Consider the following 21080-nt stretch of genomic DNA (forward strand, 5'->3'; position numbering starts at 1 on the left):
GGGTCCTCTTCCAGTGAGTGCGGAAACAGTGGAGTCCCAGTCTTAAGAGTTTGGTCAGGATTCAGGCTGCTATCACTCCAAGCAAGTAACTTAACTCCTCTAAGCTTTGATTAACCAGTAAAATGGGGCACTCACCCATGCGTCATGAATTCCTGATACTGCACACATAGCAGGAGTTGTGGCAGGGGTTACAGAAGACTGGATGCGTGCTGCCTTCAAAGAGCTTACAGCCTAGTGAGGAAGAAGGTGGTAGTGGCATTGTGTGAGGAAGCACGGGCCTGGGGCCTAGTTCGTGTGCAAGAGTAAAAAAACAGACAACAGCGGATTGTTATATTTTATTTATATATTTAGTATAGTTCTTCCTTTTAATAATTCACCCCTTTTTTGCAAAAGAACAAGCTGATAACTCTATGACAAGACACAAAAAGGGGTTTTGGGTCTTTAAAAAGAAAAAATTTACAGCTGCACCAAGCTAAGCTATGATATGTGTCCTCTAGATAGGAATGTTAATTTCACCTACTGTAACAGGAACTGTAAGTTCAGGAAACTAATGGTGACAGCTTGATTTATGAATTTTGACATATTTCTTGAACTGGGATTACATTACAAAGAAGAGGAATTTTAAGCAAGCCAGATCTTGCCTATACATTCAATCTTCAAATCAATAAACTGGGATTCTGTGCAACTTGTTTCTGACAGAGGAAAAACACACGGGCTGACCGAGACAGGCCATAGACCTGTCATTTGGAAGTTCCTTAACAAGCTCCCAGAAGTGAGCTAGAACAGATTCGGGGATCAGCTCTTTAGAAGACAGTAACAAAAGAGAAATTCAACACAGAACACATGAGTGGTCAAACTGACAAGGAAAAAAAGGATTTCTTGTCCTGAAGAAAGTTCTCATATTTGCTTCACTTGACTTCCTCCAAAAAGTCCCGTCTATTAAGAAAAGTGATGAACACAGAATACAGAATGTGAGGATTACCTGAAAGTTTGTAAACACCGTGAAATGCTATCTACAAACTTTTATTTAAATACATATAATGGGAGGGGCACCTGGGTGACTCAGTGGTTGAGCATCTGCCTTCGGCTCAGGGTGTGATCCTGGGGTCCTGGGATCAAGTCCCACATCAGGCTCCCTGCATGAAGCCTGCTTCTCCCTCTAATGGTGTCTCTGCCTCTCTCTGTAGAGTGTCTCTCATGAATAAATAAAATCTTTTAAAATAAATACATACATACAAACACATAAAGGGGGACACTGGCATGAACCAGGGCTGCTCAGAACAGAGGGGGAGAGACCACACATATGCTGTCAGATGCTTCACACACATGATCACACTTCCTCCTTCCAGCCCCACGGGCAGGTGTCAGAGTCCCCGTTTTATATATGAAGGAGCTGAGACTCAGAGGGGTTATATCATCTGTCCAAGCTTATACAGCCAGAATGGTAAAACCACAAGGCAGATTTGGGGTATTTAATTACGAGGTCCTGGCTGGGTTCTTCATACTACTTGAAGTTTTCTGTATGTACATCATACGTATTTATGGATCCAAATGTGACAAACAACAAGGATAGAGGGGCCACTGACCAGAGAGCCCATTGCTGGGATGTTTTCAACATCCCCAAGTAGTAGGGGACCGACCTGGAATTCCCCAAGTAGTCAGGCACTGAGGATTGCTATGGAAGACTCCTATAAAAGGGGAAAAATATGTACCTGCAAAGAGTACAGATTCCACCATTATCAACCAGGAAGACCTAGAAGAGCAGGTTCATGAAAGACTAATCATCAAGGGAGAAGCAAGGAATCCCTGGTGGGAAGGGAGGAGGGGAAGGGGAAAACAGGGGGAGGGGGAAGGGGAAGGTCTCAGAACTGAGCTGAGCATGGTTTGTGAGGGGTCACTTTATATACACCTATTACATTGGAGCCGTAAGTAACAACACACACACATATGGAAACTGCCAGAATGCACAACCAGTAATGCATTTACCTACAGAAACTAGAGGTCCAGGTCAAGGATAAAGCAGGGCAGTACAGAGTAGTGGCTACAGGCTACAGAGGTGAGTGTGAGTGGAAGCCTTTCTGCAGTGATCTGAAAGGTTTTATAGAAAAGGCAGTTTTTGACCTTGCGTATTATAGGCCAAGCTAAGGTCCCTTGGGGAAAGACCACGGGCTGGGAAGTCCACAGAGCGCTAGCTAGCATGAGCCAAGAGTGCAGCTGCTGGTCTTTTATAAGGACAGAGTGCCTAGGGCCCATCTTACAGCAGTGCAAAGGAAATCCCACAGCCATTTGTCTGCACAACCATCAATCACCCGGGGAACTGGCGAGGCAGCCAGTATGGGTACAGTATGCAAGTACTAACCCTAAGATCAGAAACCTAAATAAATTGAGCAGGAAAGAGCGATCGACTGTTTAAGCTTCATGAGTTAATAGGCAGATATGCTGCTTGAGAACACATCAAATAGAAATGAAAAAAAGGGTTTAAGAGTTGGCCTGCTCTTGGCCACTCACATCCAGATGTGAAAATCTGAGGGTACTGATCCCCCTTCTAAAACAAAAGAGATAAAAAAAGATCATGTTATGAATACTTAATAATTGTAAATTTAGCCTAAAACTTTACTTAAGATTAATGAATGGGCAGCCCGGGTGGCTCAGTGGTTTAATGCCGCCTTCAGGCCAGGGCGTGATCCTGGAGACCCGGGATCAAGTCCCATGTCGGGCTCCCTGCATGGAGCCTGCTTCTCCCTCTGCCTGTGTCTCTGCCTCTCTCTCTCTGTATCTCTCATGAATAAATAAATAAAATCTTTAAAAAAAAAAAAGATTAATGAAAAAAGTCCTCAGATCTACAAAGCCTCCATTTTGGATTAAAAAATTACTGTTAAACTCCTTGCAAATATTATTCTATGTAGATGTTCTTATAGTCTAAAATACAGATATGGATATGCCACATAAAAATAAGATAAATTATGGGGAGCCTGATTGACTCAGTCAGTTAAGTATCTGCCTTTGGCTCAGGTCATGATCTTGGGGTGCTGGAATCAAACCCCTTGTCAGGCTCCCTGCTCAGTGGAGAGCCTGCTTCTCCCTCTCTGCCCTCCCTCTGCTGTGTTCTCTCTCAAATAAATAAATAAAATCTTTTTTTAAAAAAAAAGGTAAATTACAGTAAATTAGAATATATTCAAATATATTGTAACCATAAAAGACTTTCAAAAAGAGTTACAGAACTCAAAATTTAGAGGAACATTGATTTTCACTTGAAAAAGTTATTTTATTTTTACTACATGTCTCTGCAAATAGTATTTTTTTAATTTTTAAGATTTATTATTTATTTATTTATTTATTTATTTATTTATTTATTTATTTATTTATTTATGAGAAAGAGAGAGAGAGAGAGGCAGAGACACAGGTAGAGGGAGAAGCAGGCTCCATGCAGGGAGCCTGATGTGGGACTCTATCCTGGGTCTCCAGGATCATGCCCTGGGCTGAAGGTGGCGCTAAACCGCTGAGCCACCAGGGCTGCCCAGTAAGGAAATTTTTATAGTAAAATGTATGCTCCTTGAAGAGAACGGTCATGTCTTACTTGCTTTATATTTTCAGAACCTAAGACTGTGCTCAGTACATAGTGGACACTTGACAAATATTTTAAAAATAAATTCTCACGCAATAAAAATTTACCAAAGGCCTACTATGCGTGAGGCACAATTTAGATCCTGGGATAACACAATGGGCAAAATATTTTAATGAAAAATATATCACAGAGTTTTTCATGTTTATAAATGAAACCTACCTTTGTAATAGATAATAATTCTGACCTGGAACTCAGAACTGGCCAAGTTACCATCTCAACTTTTCTGTACACTGCAGACTTATTTTTAAAATGAAGTCATGGCTGTAATGAAAGCTTTCTGTGTGCATATGTTTGAACACATGGGATCAAACGTATGTGTGATTGCTGGGAATCTTTTCTCTCAGAGAGGAGGAGAAGGAAAAGAAGAAACTGAGCAGCATTTCTACAAAGCTTTCGGCAGAATGGATCAAGTAATCCAAACTGTGGATGGCCCAGCTCAGTCAATATGGCTTCCCTTCAGGGGAATGAAGGTAGACAAACTAGTTCATTTGCCTATCCATTATGAAAAAATGCAATGAGCTTTCATGGAAAAAAAACAGCAACCATGTTTGGTTTTTCTTCTCATGAAGAATTCACTTAGAGCATTTCTGACAATAGCGAAGAAAAGAAGAACAGAGAAGAAAAAAAGTAAACCATGCATTCCTTACGCTAACAAAGAGGAAGCCAAAGAATGCTTTCTTCGTGTTTACAGCATTAATACCCATGTGCTTCTTACAATAGAAACCAAAACAGAATCTCCATTTCAGATCCACAAAGGTTTAAAAGTAAACTAATCACTACAGATGTAGCAAGGAAATACTATGTTTTGTCAAGCACAAAAAAACAAGGTAAGAATAGAAGTCACCAAGTGTTTGGGAACAGCTCCCTACCATGATCTGGTAAAGGGAAGTCCAGCAACTCCTTTACAATTCAGGAAACACCACGATTCATCACGTGCACAGACTTAAGAGTTCAAGACCCATGGGAGGACTGGGGAAATAAAATTCTGAGCAGATTCTTCATCTGAGGCAGACACATCTGACTCCCTTAAATACAGCCCAAAGACACAAATGCAAAAGGGGGTTATCACCCCTCTTATCATGATGGTGCAGTCCTGCTCCTGTCCTTGCTTAGAGAGGAGGCTGCTGCCAGCACAGCCTGCCGGGAAGACCACCCCACTCACCTGCTCCTCTCTGAGGGGCCCCTCACGTGGGCTTTGCTTAGAGCTACTACTGCCTGTGGCTCTCCCCTACTACGGGGTGACTCTGTGTCCTCCAGAGCAGAGTGGTTCCCATTCAATAAATGCTAAGGGAACTAAATCACAGTCTCTCCAAACCTTGGTTTCCTCATTTAAGAAAATGATATCTTTACAGCCTTTTCCACAGAGGTGTCCCTAAGGCTCCAACAAACTAATGCAGATGAAAAGACCTTTGTGACAGGGAAAGGGCCACCCTACTGTAAGGGGTGCCATCCAAGGCATCACATTCAATGCAATAAATGAAAGTACACAGACAAGCACTCAAACCCAGCTGGGCTGGATTATGACCAAGTCTCAGAGCAAGTGGTAGTGCACAAAGATCTAGGAAAATCATTTTGGGATTCTAGTTCAAAGAGGCAGGACAGTCTCTAGATACTCCTAGAATAGAAGCTTCACAGAAGAGATACTTGTCTGTCTTATCCATCCAAAGATCCCCACAGCTGGAACATTCACATATGATGAATGGATGACTCAGAGACAGAGATATGTATACCCAAGAGTTTCAGACTTGAACCAAGGGCGGGCAAAAGGGGCCTGGCTAGCCTTGTAGACACACCAGCCTCTAGCATCTTCGGTCTGAAGTCCATTAGGAAGTCTACTGTAAACCTCTTCTTTCAAAGCCCTGGAAAGTTCCTCAACGAGAGGCACCATGGTACAGGGGAGAGAGCGCAGGCTCAGGAACTCAGAGTCAGATGAATCTAAATTCTGTTCTGGACAATGCAACTCTTGAACTTGATGGCCTCTCCTAAAAAGTGGTTAGCAGAACCTGATTCACAGGGCTGATACAAAGATCAAAGTTGATAATACATGTAATTCACTATGCACAATGCTGGGACGTAGTAAACACAAACAGGTCATCAGATCCTCCTTTTGGGTAAAGAATGAACTAAATCAGGTTAGATGATATAAAATCCCCCTAACTCAAATCTTTAGTCTTAGAGCAGAGACAGCCAAATTTCCATGTGGGCCCAAATCTCGGCAGAAGTGGAACAGTCATCTGGACAACACAATGAGAATTAATAGCCTGGTGAGAAAGACTTCTACATTATCATCCATTTCTCTAAAATCGTAACTAAAGTCATCTTCAGGGCACGTGACCTCTATCCTTTGAGGCAACAATGAGTAAAGTCAATGTCTGTCACATCCAGCTGGTGTGGTGACCCAGGATTTGGTGACAAGAATAAAGAAACTTTTAGGACACGCTGAATAAGATGGTGATGTTGTGGCAGATTCTTTGGAAGGAGAAACAAATCCTAGAAGTAATGCTTTTAGGTGAGGCATTTTGTTGATATAAGTAAGAAAGTAGGAGAAACAGAGGCATTTTTATACTCAAAGAATGAACTTCTCCATACCTTTGAGAATGTTTGCTCAGAAATCAGCAGTGCTATTAGCAATGGCACACGTGAAGGAACACACCACCGACTTCCTGTGAGCCCCAATGACCTCTCCACAGCAGCACTTGGGCACACTCCGTATTTACTTATGGTGCAATCTGATCCTGACTTCGGAGAGTTATTTCATAAGCCTTTTAAGGGTTACTACATTTTGTTCCTATAAGAGGCCAATCCAAATTAGCAACAAAAGAATAGTTAAACACAAGAAAAACCACCTCTTTTGTGCTCCACGAGAAAGGCAGTCTTGGTCATTAAAAAGGTAAAGTGTTTTATTCTCTATCAACTTTCTCTTACAAAAATTGGTGCAGTAATTTTCCAGGGTGGGAAGGGGATTAGTAGCCTTTCACTCATATCTGTTTGAAAATGAGGAGTCGTCGAAATGGAACACATATATAAGAGCAGGTTATCTGGCTTTTGGTTCTGGGCCATGTCCTGTAAAAAGTATTCCAACTATCAAATGTTGCACAACATACTACTCCTCCAAAACTCAGCATCTTAAAGATGACTGTTTTATTTTCAATCTTTTCTCTATTCTTCCAAATGGTTTCTATTGTCCTAACTCCAAGCACATCGACTCTTTACTCCGTCATCTATATTAAAATTGTCAAGCTCATTCAGTAAAATTTTTAAGTTTTATTTTGGATACTATATTTTTCAGTTCTAGATTTTCTATTTAGTTCTTTTTTTAGTGTCTATTTCTCTGCTGACTGATACAATCTTTTCATTCATTAGAAGCATATTTTTCTTTACATCCTTGAGCACAGTTACAACTGCTTTAAAATCTTTGTCTGCTAAACCCGACATCTGTGTTACTGTAGTCTCTGTTGATTATCTTTTTTCTCTTGGAGAATAGGTCATATTTCCTTGTGCTTAAAGTAAGTTTGAGTTGTATTCTGGACACTGAAAATACTATGCTGTAGAAACACTGGATTGCATTATATTCCTCTAAAGAATGTTGATATTTTTACTTTAGCAGGCATTTATCTCAGTTGGAGTTAAACTGTCAACTCTGGCACAGCAGCTCAAAACTCAATACAATTATTTTATCCTTAGGTTAGCTGCTTGGAGCCTGCCCTACATGTGTGATTCAAGCATCCACATGGATTTTAGACAGCCGGTAAACAAAATTTAAGGCTTGCTTTCTCCTGCCCAGGAGTCCCTCCTTCACATTCCAATGGCTGTGCTTACTCCAAGTTGTCTGTTCCTTCTTTAAGATGAAAGGGGTGCAGATTTTCTTTTAGAGTTTAAGTGTCCTGCACGGCACACACTGTGCCACTCCATTCTTCCAAGTGGCAATTCAATTCCAAAATCTGCCTGTTTGTGTCAAATTTTATTATCTTCACATGGCTGTCTTAGTCCAGAGCTTATAATTATTATTTGCAAGAGGATCAGACCAGCAGCAGCTCACAGGACTATTAACAGAAGCAGAACCCACATGACTTATTTTTTTTCCCATTTTTGTATTATTCCTCACAATCTTGTGGGTCACAAATTCAGAAAGGGCTCTGTCAGGCAGGCTGCCCCTGATTCATGTGGCATCAGCTGTGCAAGTAGGGAACTGAGCTTGGAACTGGAGAACTAAGCAACTACCTGAAAATCTTCCAAAATATGACCTCTCGCTCACAGGTCTGCTGCCCTGGTGTGCGTGACTCGTCTCTTTCTCTCTCATTACATCTCACCCTCCAGGGCTTCTCCATGCACACGTGGCAGATCATGCCATAGTGATCTCAGGGAATCTGCACATCTGACATGGTTAACCAGCTTTGAAGAGGCTAGAGATGGAATCTGGCAGACCAGTCAAGGGGTGTATAAAAAAATGATACAAGATCACTCTCCCACACTTAATTATTCAAAGCAGTCAGAGCTTTAGTCATCCAGACTGAAGAAAATGGAAAAACAAATGCTAAATCTCTGATGTGAGAATGGCAAAATCACATTGCAGGAATGTTTTTCCAGCCATCTTGGAGAAATATAATCTGCCACACATATATTCGATATTTGATGAAGCAAAACAAATGCCATCCAAAGAAAAAATCTAGGAAAATACAGGCAGGCTAGTTCAATGTTAGGCATGTGGTTCAATTCTCCTGCCCTCTTTTTTTTATCACCTTCTCATGTTATCAATATAATTACCTCTAAGCTATTCAGCACAAGAGAAGTTTCCAATGGCAGTCTACTGAGTTCCCAAAGATTTAATGCTTAAATATTATATCAACTTCAAAATAGAAGAAATGTTTATGATGCTATCCTCCATAAATGTACATCAGATTTAAGTTTTGTTTGTTTTTTATTAGGGTAATGGTCCATAATAACTACTATTTACTAAATGTCTACCAGGGGTTTGACAATTTCAAAGCACTTTAAATACCTGTTTTTATTGACTGTTCTCTACAAGATATAATACTATGTTTAAATGCACTGCCTTCAGACAAGCACTGACAATTTTTAAGAAAGGAGACTGGCTCAAACACAACCAAGGACAAATATAATACAAAATTACAAAAATACAAACCCTGACATAAACAAACATGACCTAGCATGTGTATCTGTGGGAATATGCGCACTTACATATTATTTCAAGCTACCTTCTGAGCAAACTTTCATCCCAAAAAAGTGTATATATTCTAAATTCTAAATATCATATTCTAAATGAAGACATATATATAGGAAATATACCAAGAAATAACCTTACCTTGTCTTGGTTGTCTTTATTCTTGTAACACAGATTTCCAATGAGACGAATGAGATGAGACTTAAACCCCTCAGCCATATTTGAGATGTCACCCTCTGCTTTTATGCAGCCACTGCTACTGAAGATGTTTGCGGTGTCGTTGCCAGCTACATGAATCAGTCGCAAAAGATCTGTAACAAAACAATAAATTTTATTTTCCTTAAGAAAATTTTTAGTGTCTTGTATTAATTTTCCATATACAAATCTATCTTATGTTAATGGACATAAGATGTTAATGTTAAAATAAATGTAGAGTGCCTTTAATGATTAGAAAACTCTTCTTCTGCTCGAAATTTTTTCATGACTGGTTTGGGGGAGATAAGCCATAATGAATATCACAACTTGGACTTTCTATTTTTTCCACAAAGAAAAGTTAGCTAAAAATTTTCTGCAATATTTCTTTTTTTTTAAAGATTTATTTGAGAGAGACAGAGCGTATGTGTATGTGTGCGTGCACATACGTGAGCAAGGGAAGGGACAGAGGGGAAGCAGACTCCCTGATGAGCCAGGTAACCAGATCCCCCCAACAGGGAGATTAAGAACTGAGTGGAGGGGATCCCTGGGTGGCTCAGCAGTTTAGCATCTGCCTTTGGCCCAGGGTGTGATCCTGGAGTCCTAGGATCGAGTCCCACATCGGGCTCCCTGCATGGAGCCTGCTTCTCCCTCTGCCTGTGTCTCCGCCTCTCTCTCTCTCTCTCTCTCTCTCGTCTCTCATGAATAAATAAATAAAATCTTAAAAAAAAAAAAAAAAAGAACCGAGTGGAAACCAAGTGCTGGACACCTAACCAAATGAGCCACCCAGGCACCTTCTGTAACCTTTCTTATAAAGAGGTTTCCAATCCTAAATTCTTTATGAAGAAACTCACGTGACAACTACATTCATCTAAGTCTAAAATACAATACCTATTCTGTAATGAGCAGTAGGACAGAAACAAGAAGTAGGTTGATTTTTTTTCACATTGTCCAGATAATCAGAAGGCAGCATGTACTCTCCATCAATCTATTCTGGCCAAGTTCAAAGAAGGAACATTGTTATGCTCTATGAAATGCCTCTAGACTGTATATGAAAATAGATCATCTTCCAGAAGCTGAATTTAAGTGTTTCCACAGTATCTCACTGAACACTCTCAACAAACCTATTAAAGGCTGGGATCCCTGGGTGGCGCAGCGGTTTGGCGCCTGCCTTTGGCCCAGGGCGCAATCCTGGAGACCCGGGATCGAATCCCATGTCGGGCTCCCGGTGCATGGAGCCTGCTTCTCCCTCTGCCTGTGTCTCTGCCTCTCTCTCTCTCTGTGTGTGTGTGTGACTATCATAAATAAAATAAAAATTAAAAAAAAAACTATTAAAGGCAAATATCACTTTCTCTATTTTATAATGAAGAAAGCAAGCTCTGAGAAGTCAGTATTTTGGTGGAGTTGGGATGACAACCCATGTCTGCCCTGCCTTCAAACACATGTTTTTCTACAATGATTCTGTTTCCCACGTTTGTGGTGTTTTATTTTAATTATCACTAAAAACACTGCATTCAAAATAAAACACTTACATGAGACTCTAAACCTCTTCTACAGCTCACTGCTGACTCATCTACTCACCTCATACAAATTCATCTTTCTTAGCATATGCATCTCCACAATAAGTATAATCCTCTTTTAAAGAAAAAAATAGCAAACAGTGAATAACAACACCACAAGCTTGGCTAACCACAAGGAACAGGTTCTACTTGAATTATTTTGCAAACAGCTTTTTAGCAAAGACGGTATTCCAAACAATGGATAAGAATCGGATACATAATTATTATGTGTAAGGCATTATTCTTTGTGCCCCATAAAAATAACTGGGAAAAACATACTTACAAATTTGGAAAACGAATATAAAATCACCATCATCATCACTGAAACTACCCCCATAACCAAGCCCCCCCATCATCACAAACCCCGCAACCACTCCATCATAACACTAGTGATCAAACATCCAGTGTGTGCCCTATATAGGAGGCATTCATACTCTCATCTACTGGTCAAACATCCTGAGGAAACAGCAGGTCAGAAGCCAGAGCTGTTACCAAAACATAGTGATTCTTCTAATGAAAAAAAAAATATTCAAAATAAATCTCAAAAATATACCAATACAATGAAAACTAAGGCTAGGTGTTTGGACTTACATTTCAGTGTGACAAGTCAAAGATTCCTTAATTACGAATAACAGCATGTGTGATACTTCACTCACCAATCACTCTTTCCAGCAAGCCAGGAAAAACCTGCAGATAGCTGAGCAGATCAGTATTGGCAGTCATTGCACATAAGACATCAAGAAGCCGAATTGTGGCCAATGCCTCCTAAAAAAAGAAAACATGACTTTAAACTCAAGCTAAATGATTTGCAACTGTTATAAATAACGGTAAGAGAATGACATATTATGATAAATATTAAAGAGTTGATGCTGGTAAAGACAGCATCTGAAGAGAGAAAACAAATGACCAAGAATGAAACAGAAGTATTAAATATGTACGTGAACAATTATTTTCACCAACAGCAGCATCTGCCATCAAGAACACCAGATTACGTGTCATTATATGTCTTCTTGGAGCAAAGAGTCAGAAAAGTTCTTATTCAAGCAAAAATACCTTCCAACAGTGGAATAAATGTTCAAAATTACTAGCTACGTACATAACATTTATGCAAATACTTTCTTTTTAAAGCATTCCCAGCAAGCAAGTTCTACTTTAAAGATACAACTATCCCATGAAATACATTAATTTCTTGTCCACAGGAATCCTGTAAAATGCTGTGGTTGAAAGACTCTGGCTTCAAGAATGTGCATTATTATTTCTGAGTAAATATAAACCTATATGCAGTATGTACCAAGGTTGGAAAAGATAACATTATGTGAACGTGTTAGTTCACATAACTACTCAATAATTGGTTATCAAATGGACCACATGAACAAGAAACTACCAACTACCAACTATATGGTATTAGGTAATCTGAATAAAATGGTAAAATCCAATTTTGTATGGATTTTGACCCTAATTTTTAAAGTACACATTATTTGGCAAAATGTGGTAGATGCTATAAATTCAGGTCATACAAGAGAACATTCTTCAAGAGAAAAATAAACTACTTCCTTTTGTTAATTCTAAATGTGTATATATAGTTATCTCATTAGAAGATTTAAAGGTAATATTCTAATCCACCATTCTGAAATCTCGAAAGAAACCACAAGAAATAGGCCTCCAGTATCTAGTAGGTCCTCTTTAGTGTATGAAAATCCTTTTGTGATCTTCCTTTTCCTTACCTCCCCCAAGTCTGCAGGTATATCACCAGCCACCCCTCATAAGCCCAGGGCAGCAGCTCTTCCTGCCCATGGGTCCTGTCCCCGAGCTTTAATAAAACCCCACAATTTTGCACCATAAATAAATAAATAATAGAAGAAAAAAGAAACAAGAAACAACATAAATGTTTTTCTTAAAAGAACTGATTATTTATTTATTGGGGTGGGAGCAGAGGGAGAGGGAGAGAATCCCAAGCCGACTCTGCACTGAGCATGGAACCCGGCATAGGGCTCGATCTCACGACCCCGAGGTCATGACCTGAGCCAAAAATCAAGAGTCAGATGCTCAACCAACTGTGCCACCCAGGCGCCTCACAACACACATTTTTAATGCCTTGTACCTTTAAATTTACTCTAGCTTTCACTTGCTCCTTAACAAATTAGGGGAAATATCTGAGCAACATTCAAAAGACTAGAGCAAACCCGTGGACATTGTGCAGCATCAGCACTCTCTCTTGTTAATAGGCAGTTGCCCAGAATGCCATTCCTCCTTCAAGAAGTGGCTGATTGGTTGTAGATCTGAAGCAGAATATGTGTCAGATGATCCTGGACACCTTGTCATACCAGATAGCAAAGACGCTATCAGAGATTATCAAGATCATGTCAGAAGGAATCAGAAGCAACCTGAAGAGGATTCCAATGGCCCGCAATGGCACATTAGAATATTAGGAAGAATTATAGCTAAAATGGACTGAAAATAAATCAAGTCGTTTTAGGGGTGCCTGGGTGGCTCAGTTGGTTAAGCGTCCTACCCTTGGTTTCAGTTCAGGTCATGACCTCAGGGTCCTGGGATTGAGCCCTGCATCAGGCTCTACACTCAGCAGGGAGTCTACATCCTCTCTTGCTCTTTCTCTAAAATAAATAAATAAATCTTTTAGAAAAGAACAGAACAGAAACCAGGTGATTTTAAAACCATGACATCACAATGGTGATGAAATCAAAACATTCACTCATCCTCTCTGGATGATGCCACAAAACCAACTCATTATTTTGAAAATTTGTAATCAAAATGTACCTTTGTATAACCTAACAATTGATCAGGAGAAGTTTCTAAATGATAAAAGTAAAAATATCACCACTTTGCAACCCCCAAAGAATGAAGGGATCTAAGTAACAATCATTTATAGCTGCTAACATCACAAAAGAGACAATCAGACATTATATGCCTCTGAGAAAGCATGGATCACCAACAAGAAAACATTACTGGAAAAAAAGTCAAAAACCTAACCCAAATCTGAATAGGTCTCTTGAATTAATTGTGTCACAGGAATGCAAAAGGAAAAGAGGAATGTGTTAAACACCACCATGGAGATAAAATCAAAATCCAAATTCTAGAAAACTCAACAGGTAAAACAACCCAGTTTCTTCAATAAAGAACCAGCAAAAGAAAAGAAGAAAAAGAAAAGAAGAAGGGCAAGAAAAGGGAACATACACATTACAGGGTATGTGAGATACAATAACCAATGGCAACGTATATAGCCTTTATTTGTATCCTGATTCAAAGCAATTTGAACAAAATTATTAGATAATGGGAAAAATCTGAGTATTATGCACTTGATGTTATAATTTTATTGGTAATTTTTTAGGTGTGCTGACAGTAGTTGACTTGTGTATGACTCCTCACCTTTTAAATATATGTATACCCTGATGAGAGACGTTGGAATTTTGCTTCTATCCAGGGCAGCTGCCGCAAGATCAGGTTGGGATCATGGACAAACTGAGAGCTGGTGATATGAGTGATGGGGTTTCAGTACACTTTTTTTTCTTAGTCTGTTTGAAATATTCCATGATAAGAAGGTAAGAATAAAATTGGAAGCTTGGAAGAGATCATCTATACCTTTTCTTTCAGGTCCTAAATTCTATATTAACTGAAATAAACCCAAAGAAATATAATCTATCTCTACCTAACACATTCCCAATTTTAAACATTAGGATTATTTTCTGAATGTTTCTAATGAGCATCTGAAAATTAATAATAAGAAAATAGCCAGAAAAAATGATTCTCTTAAAAAATAAGAGGAATACTTGAGACGTTCTTCTAATATTTGTAAGTCTTACACAACTATAGTCATTAAATCAGGCACTGGGGAAAACAGACACAGGCACATCAAAGGAATGAGCCTCTGCAGTGGGCAGAAGAGGGGAAATAAAAAAAGATTAATCTCCTGTCTAGATCATCTGTCTGGGTTAAAACTTTATCCTTTTGTGTCTTTGAACTATGTCACAATATTGTAAGTTGTAGAAAACTGATAATAGTGCAAGTGACTCTTGTTCACAGAAATGTAGATTACTTGTGCCTGGTTGGAATGCAATTAATTACTGCCTTGTGGACAGACCAGTGTTTGCATCTGTGGGTATGATCACTCCAGCATTCCTTCATTGCGTATAAACACACAGCTTTCTGAATTTTTTGTTGTTGTTGTTTTTTAATATTTTATTTATTTATTCATGAGAGACAGAGAGAGAGAGAGAGAGGCAGAGACACAGACAGAGGGAGAAGCAGGCTCCATGCAGGGAGCCCCATGTGGGACTTGATCCTCTGTCTCCAGGGTCACACCCTGGCCTGAAGGCGGTGCTAAACCGCTGAGCCAATTCAGAGCTGCCCTCTGAATTCTTTGATAGCTGTTAGTATCTCACTGGTTCACTCAGTAAAATCTCAGAAACACAGAAAAGGAAATATACAGGAATGCAGTATATGACAAAAGCAGCACTGCAATTAGTGGAAAGGATGAGATCATTCACTAAATGGTATTGACACAACAATTAATAGCTAAAATTTAGTAAGTGCTAACTATGTAACAATCAGCATAGTAAATGCTTACATCAAAATACCATTCATCTGACAAGCAGAGAAACAGGAGCAGAGAAGGTAAGTAACTTTTTCCAAGCTTACACGCCAGCAATACATGAAAATTAGGGTTCATGCCCAAGTTTTCCTTTACCAAAATTATAGAATCCTGGATCATTGAAAGACATAAATAATTCATCTGAATTTATACTTCACTCCTTGCTAAAAAATAAATTCAGTTAAAATGTAGACCAAGTACCAAAAGAATCACAATATACAAGAGCATATTTCCACAATCTAAGTGGAGATGGATGTACTAAATATGTAAAAAAACAAAAACAAGAAACAAACCTTCAGAAAGCTAAGGATAAAACTGATAAGCCTGACTAGCATAAGAACAAAAATAGGCTAAGCATACGATAAATAAATTCAAACAAAAAATTACTTATGCGGGGAAAACAGTTTTTGCATATAAGACAAAAACATTAATTATCTGAAAATGCTCATTAATAAATGTGTTTTAGAAGGTCACCTAATAATGAAAAGCAAATTAACATGCTGGACACTGAAAACAGCTAAAGAGAAATGGTAGTTAAATCAGATTAGTGAGAAGCTGTAAACCTACATACTCTCATGCTCTTTCAGTGTGGCATTTAGAAGTATTTCTAAACATTTTAAACAGACTGACACAGCAATTCAACTTCCAGGTATGTATGATTCCATATTTACCTGTCCAAAACAGCAAAGATATCCACACTACAGCATTATCTATAAAAGTTTTAGGAAAATCCTGGAAACAACTCAAGTGTACATCGACGGAGAACAAACGAGAAAACTCGTCTCCTCTGTCTAGTGGAATTCTACTCAACTGTGAGCAATAAGCAGGTGAATGCACATATGTGTTAAAATGGAAAGATGAATGAGACACTTCAGTCTAGGTGAGAAAAGGAGTTGAAGCATTAAAAAAGGTAATATTGGAAAGAGAAGGAAGGAAGGAAGGAAGGAAGGAAGGAAGGAAGGAAGGAAGGAAGGAAGGAAGGAAGGAAAGGAGGGAGGGAGGGAGGGAGGGAGGGAGGGAGGGAGGGAAAGAGAGAAAGGGAGGGAGGGAACAAAAAACAGGTGGGTGTATACATACAAAAAACTCAGAGAAGAAAAAAAAGTATATGCTGATATGTCTGTAGAAAACAAGACGGGTAGGTGGGAATGAGGACTTTTCTTTAGAGCTTTTTGTTTCATGGACTTCAGTGTAGTTTTTTTTTTAATTTAATAAGCAAGTATTATTTGTACAATACAAATATTTAATCCCTTATCAATCTGTGGAATGAAAGATTACCCTTTCTTATTCCACAGATGTTTATTAAATACCTACTATATGAACAGATATTGCAATGTAATGTGGAGAATGCAAGGAATAAAACAGAATGAAAAATTCACCACCTGAAAATAACTCTCTTAATAAATGAATACAAGAAAATAGAAAACTAAGAAAAATGTATCTAATATCTAACTTCCAGAAGAAAGCCAGGCTCACTAAAAGCAACAAGGCCAAAGCTCAAAACGGAGCTGAATGGCACCCAAAGTCCTACAGGATGACAGCATGCTAGCACCAACAAAAATGGTCTCAGAAACAGGAAACAAGTACGCAAAAAATACCAAAGTCGGAAACATGTATGTGAGCATGAGAATCTAAGACTTTCCATCGAGAAGACATGAAAAAAACCTCAGGATTTAAAAGCCAAACAGTTACATAAACAGATGACCCAAAAATGACTATTTTCACCCCGATTTTTTGGTCACAGCCCTATGAAGACCTTACTGGATATCTTGTCCTAAGAACATCACAACTGGGTATAAGCAGAGGTTCGCTGGTCTGCTGGCCATGGGGAGGAGGAGGAGGCAGGAGCCCAGAGCCCTGATCCACAGCCTTTGCTGATTTCCATAGTAGAAAAACTCCCACCACGGCAGCTTTCAAGCTACCAAGAGTTGAACAGTCAGCTCACAGATTTCTGAATGTTTAACAGCTGACTCTCCCAAGTCAGTACAGCCAGCTCCAGTACACCACTGGGTCTGTGGTATGTATTTAAATACTGAGGTTAGAGGTCTTCTTCAAAACTACCGTGGCTTTTTAAAAAACATCTAACTTAAAGAAGAACACATGCACATCAAAATCGTCTATACTGTAAATGCAAGTGCCCTGAAAAAGTTTAAAACTGTGGTTTAACAAGTACTAAGTTTTACTTCCTTTTCTGTCTCCTAGAGAATTAATTTTTAAAACTTTTTTGAAGCACAGCTCACTGCTCCTCCTGCTGGAAACAGAGGTAAATCCATCTCCAGCAAGGAAAGGCACCAGGAAGTCAAGACTTGCCCTCTCCTACCACAGAAATGAGAACTAAAACACTAACTTTGTCAATGAGACCTAACGTGGTACGTAGGACATGGCATGGAAAATCCATAGCAAAGTAACCTTGAAAAAAGGTATATTTACAAAGAGGGAAATCGATTTTCATGGCAGGAGAGTCATAATTACAGCCTGCATTTACAAAGGGAGTTAACAGCTTTGTGGCATCACACATAGGATCCAGGACACGTTCATGGATTATGGAAAACCAGCCCTGCCCAGCTCTTCCCACGCCTCTGCCCAGGGGGTCGCTCTCCATCCATAACTCCCATCAGCAAAGAAATGCAATAGAGATTCTGTACATGGTTCTCTGACACAGAACGCACCCTCATATCCTCCACAATCAATTCTACCCCTTCACCTCCAGCCCCAGGGGACATCTGATCTGCTTTGTTACCATCAGCAAATTTTACCTTCTGCAGAATTTCAGAGATGGAATCATGAGATACGTTTTCTACTCTCGCTGCTTTCCTGCGGTATGTTCGGGATGCATCTCTGCTATTGTATCACAAACCCATCCCTTTCTACCGCTGAGTAGTACTCCAGAGGAAGAACCCTTCTTAACACTAAGACATGTGTAAGGAAGATGCGATGGGTAAAAATAAACAGAATTTCTCAGGTGCTAAGGGTGTATCAATGCTTCTACCCTCTTAGTAACAACCTGAACGACCCAGGGTGGCCTCGAGGAAAATAAAACAAAACAATACTTAAAAAAGCTAGCCAGGATGGTGTATGACCCGGAATCTCCTATAACGTAAGAAACAAATGTTCCGAGAAGGCAATTTAGAAATGCATACCAAAACAACTGGATATACCCCAGGGCACCTGGGTGCCCTGACTGGCTAACTGACTGGCTCAGTCAGTTAAGGTCTGACTCGAGATTTCGGCTCAGGTCATGACCTCATGGTCCTGAGAGCTAACCCCATGTTGGGCTCCATGTTCAGGGAGGACTCTGCTTGAGTTTCTCTCTCCCTGTTTGCCCCTTCCCCTCTCAGGCATGCGCATGCTCTCTACCTAAAATAAATTAAAAACAAAAACAAACCTAGATAGACCCTTAACACCCAGCAATTCCACTCCTGGGTTAGCAGTAGGGAAAGGTATAAAGACATTAGCTGCAAAGACATAATCTATAGTTCTAACTACAGAAAAGAGAAATAACCTGAGTATCCAACTAAACAGTTGCACAAATAAATTATGGCAAATTCTGCACTTCCAATGCTACACAGACTTTTTCTTTTTTAAAGATTGTTTTTATTTATTTATTCATGAGAGACAGAGAGAGAGAGAGAGAGAGAGAGAGAGGCAGAGACACAGGCAGAGGGAGAAGCAGACTCCATGCAGGGAGCCCGACGCGGGACTCGATCCCAGGTCTCCAGGATCACACCCTGGGCCGAAGGCGGCGCTAAACCGCTGAGCAACCTGGGCTGCCCTACACAGACTTTTGAAAAGATGTTGACAACATATTACTTATTCATTTGGCAAATACTAAGTGCCTACTGTGTGCACAGTACTATGAACATAACAGTTAAAACTTCTACCCTCATAAAACTTACATTCAGAAGTAAAGAGAAACTTACCAAAAGTATGGCCTGATTTCATTTTTAATACATATATGTTTGCATGTGTATCCATGTATGCACGCATATATCCGATATTTTTTTTTAAGATTTTATTTATTTTTTTATTAGAGAGACAGAGAGAGAGGCAAAAACACAGGCAGAGGGAGAAGCAGGCTCCCTGCAGGGAGCCCAATGCGGAACTTGATCCCAGGACCTGGCATCATGACCTGAGTTGAAGGCAGATGCTCAACCACTGAGCCACCCAGGTGCCCCTCAATGTTATCTGTCTAGAAAAATATGTTAACTAGAGTTTGTTTTCAAGTCCTTAACTCTGGGGGGTAGAAACAAGGGAACCATTTTCCCTTATCGGTATTTTCTTATCTGTTCTACAACAAGGATACCGTCCTCGCCGCTGTAACAGAATACCACAGACTGGGTGGCTTAGAAACAACAGACACTGATTTCTCACAGTTGTGGAGGCTGGAAGTCCCATCAGAATGCTGGCATGGTTGGGTTTGATGAAGGCCCTCCTCCAGGCTGCAGATGGCTGACTGCTCCTTGTGTCCTCATGCAGTGGACAGACCCAGGTTTCCTTTGTAAGGGCAGTAATACCATTCAGGGGGCTCCACCTCCAGGACCTACTTACCTCCCACAGACCCAGCCTCCTAGCGCCATCAGATTTTCAACATATGGATTTGGAGGTGAGGGGCACAAACATTCAGTACACAGCAGTCCATAGGTGACTTATGCAATATTTTTTAAAGCTTTTACAAAAGAATTCTCATAGAGGACCTAGCTGCGTTAGAAAACCTCCCTGCTCTCTCCCACCCAAGAGCTGTCCTCTTACCTCATCATCAGTATGCTGCTCAGAGGTCAATTTTAGCACCATCTTGCACTGATCCACAAAAGTGCCTGCGATCAACTCAGCATGGCTCAAAAACACAGGGATGTCATCCTTGGTCAGGGGCTCATCCCCGACTAACTTCGCTATTATGAGGTCCAACAGTGTAACTCTGGTAAAACGTAAAAGAGTTTTACATGAATATGTAATACTGAAACTGTACAATGCTAAAAGTATTTATAGAGAACATTTTAAGAGAATATTTTTATTTTTAAATTTCTTGCTTTGTTTATAATGTCTAGCTAGGGAAGACTTTTTTTGTAAATAAAATTAATCTTCATCAATTATCTATCTTTAAAATCTTGATTTCTTTGATGTGACTTGACTACAGAACCAAGTACCTTTTACATATCCATTACTGGGAGCCCTTGATTCAACAATTCACAAATGCTGTCACATTAGGTTTTATAATGCATCCACTTATAACAACAATAGTGAAGTTCGGTGAGCTAACATTTATTCATAGTTCACTACTGGGCTAACAAGTGTTTTGCACACATTATCTCTGAAAAGCAGCTACTGTCACTGGCCTGTGCTAAAGCATGGTGAAAATGACTCCGTAAGGCTGATTTGCTTGCCCAGGATCACACGCCCAGCTCGCCCAGCTGCCATGTTGGGATCCAAGCACAGGCTGCCATCTCTCACTCCTGGGCCATGGGCCTCGGCCACTCACTTCACTGTCCTTGTAAAGGCTCACTGTTTCATTATTTTAGTTTATAAAAACATAAGTCTGATGATCAAACCCATGCCATTTTGCATCAACACTTAAATGATCCCCTAAGTATTTCTATTCAACAAACTCTTTCCTTCTCTGAGAAAAAAAAATGAATCATATACAGGACAATCTATCCAGCATGAACCAAGCAAGATGTCTCCCAAAATCACATTGTGACTTGGGATTTTATGTCTCAACTCTCACTTCTAAACCAGAAAGGACACAGATGCTCAGCAAATGGGGAAAATACACTTAGAGTAGGCACAGAGCATTTCTTATGAAACAAAGAATCTGTTCAGTGCTGTAAGCATCAAGAAAGAAAACTATACCAAACTCCTCCTGTATTTTTGCCAAAAGATGGGAATGATCGTCAGTCTGGCAATATCATACACAGACCTTAA

General features: G+C 39.7%; 1 protein-coding gene across 1 annotated transcript in view; it reads right to left on the minus strand.

Annotated features, from left to right (window-relative positions):
- Positions 1-21080, minus strand: part of ATXN10 (ataxin 10) — a 162101-nt gene that overhangs the window by 79074 nt on the left and 61947 nt on the right. The window contains exons 7-9 of the mRNA XM_055329051.1: positions 19911-20076; positions 11215-11323; positions 8949-9118 (exon numbers count right to left, since the gene is read on the minus strand). Of these exons, the coding sequence (XP_055185026.1) occupies positions 8949-9118; positions 11215-11323; positions 19911-20076 (445 nt within the window). The remainder of the gene's footprint in view (positions 1-8948; positions 9119-11214; positions 11324-19910; positions 20077-21080) is intronic.

Source organism: Nyctereutes procyonoides, unplaced genomic scaffold, assembly GCF_905146905.1.
Source record: "Nyctereutes procyonoides isolate TBG_1078 unplaced genomic scaffold, NYPRO_anot_genome, whole genome shotgun sequence".
Taxonomy (NCBI): domain Eukaryota; kingdom Metazoa; phylum Chordata; class Mammalia; order Carnivora; family Canidae; genus Nyctereutes; species Nyctereutes procyonoides.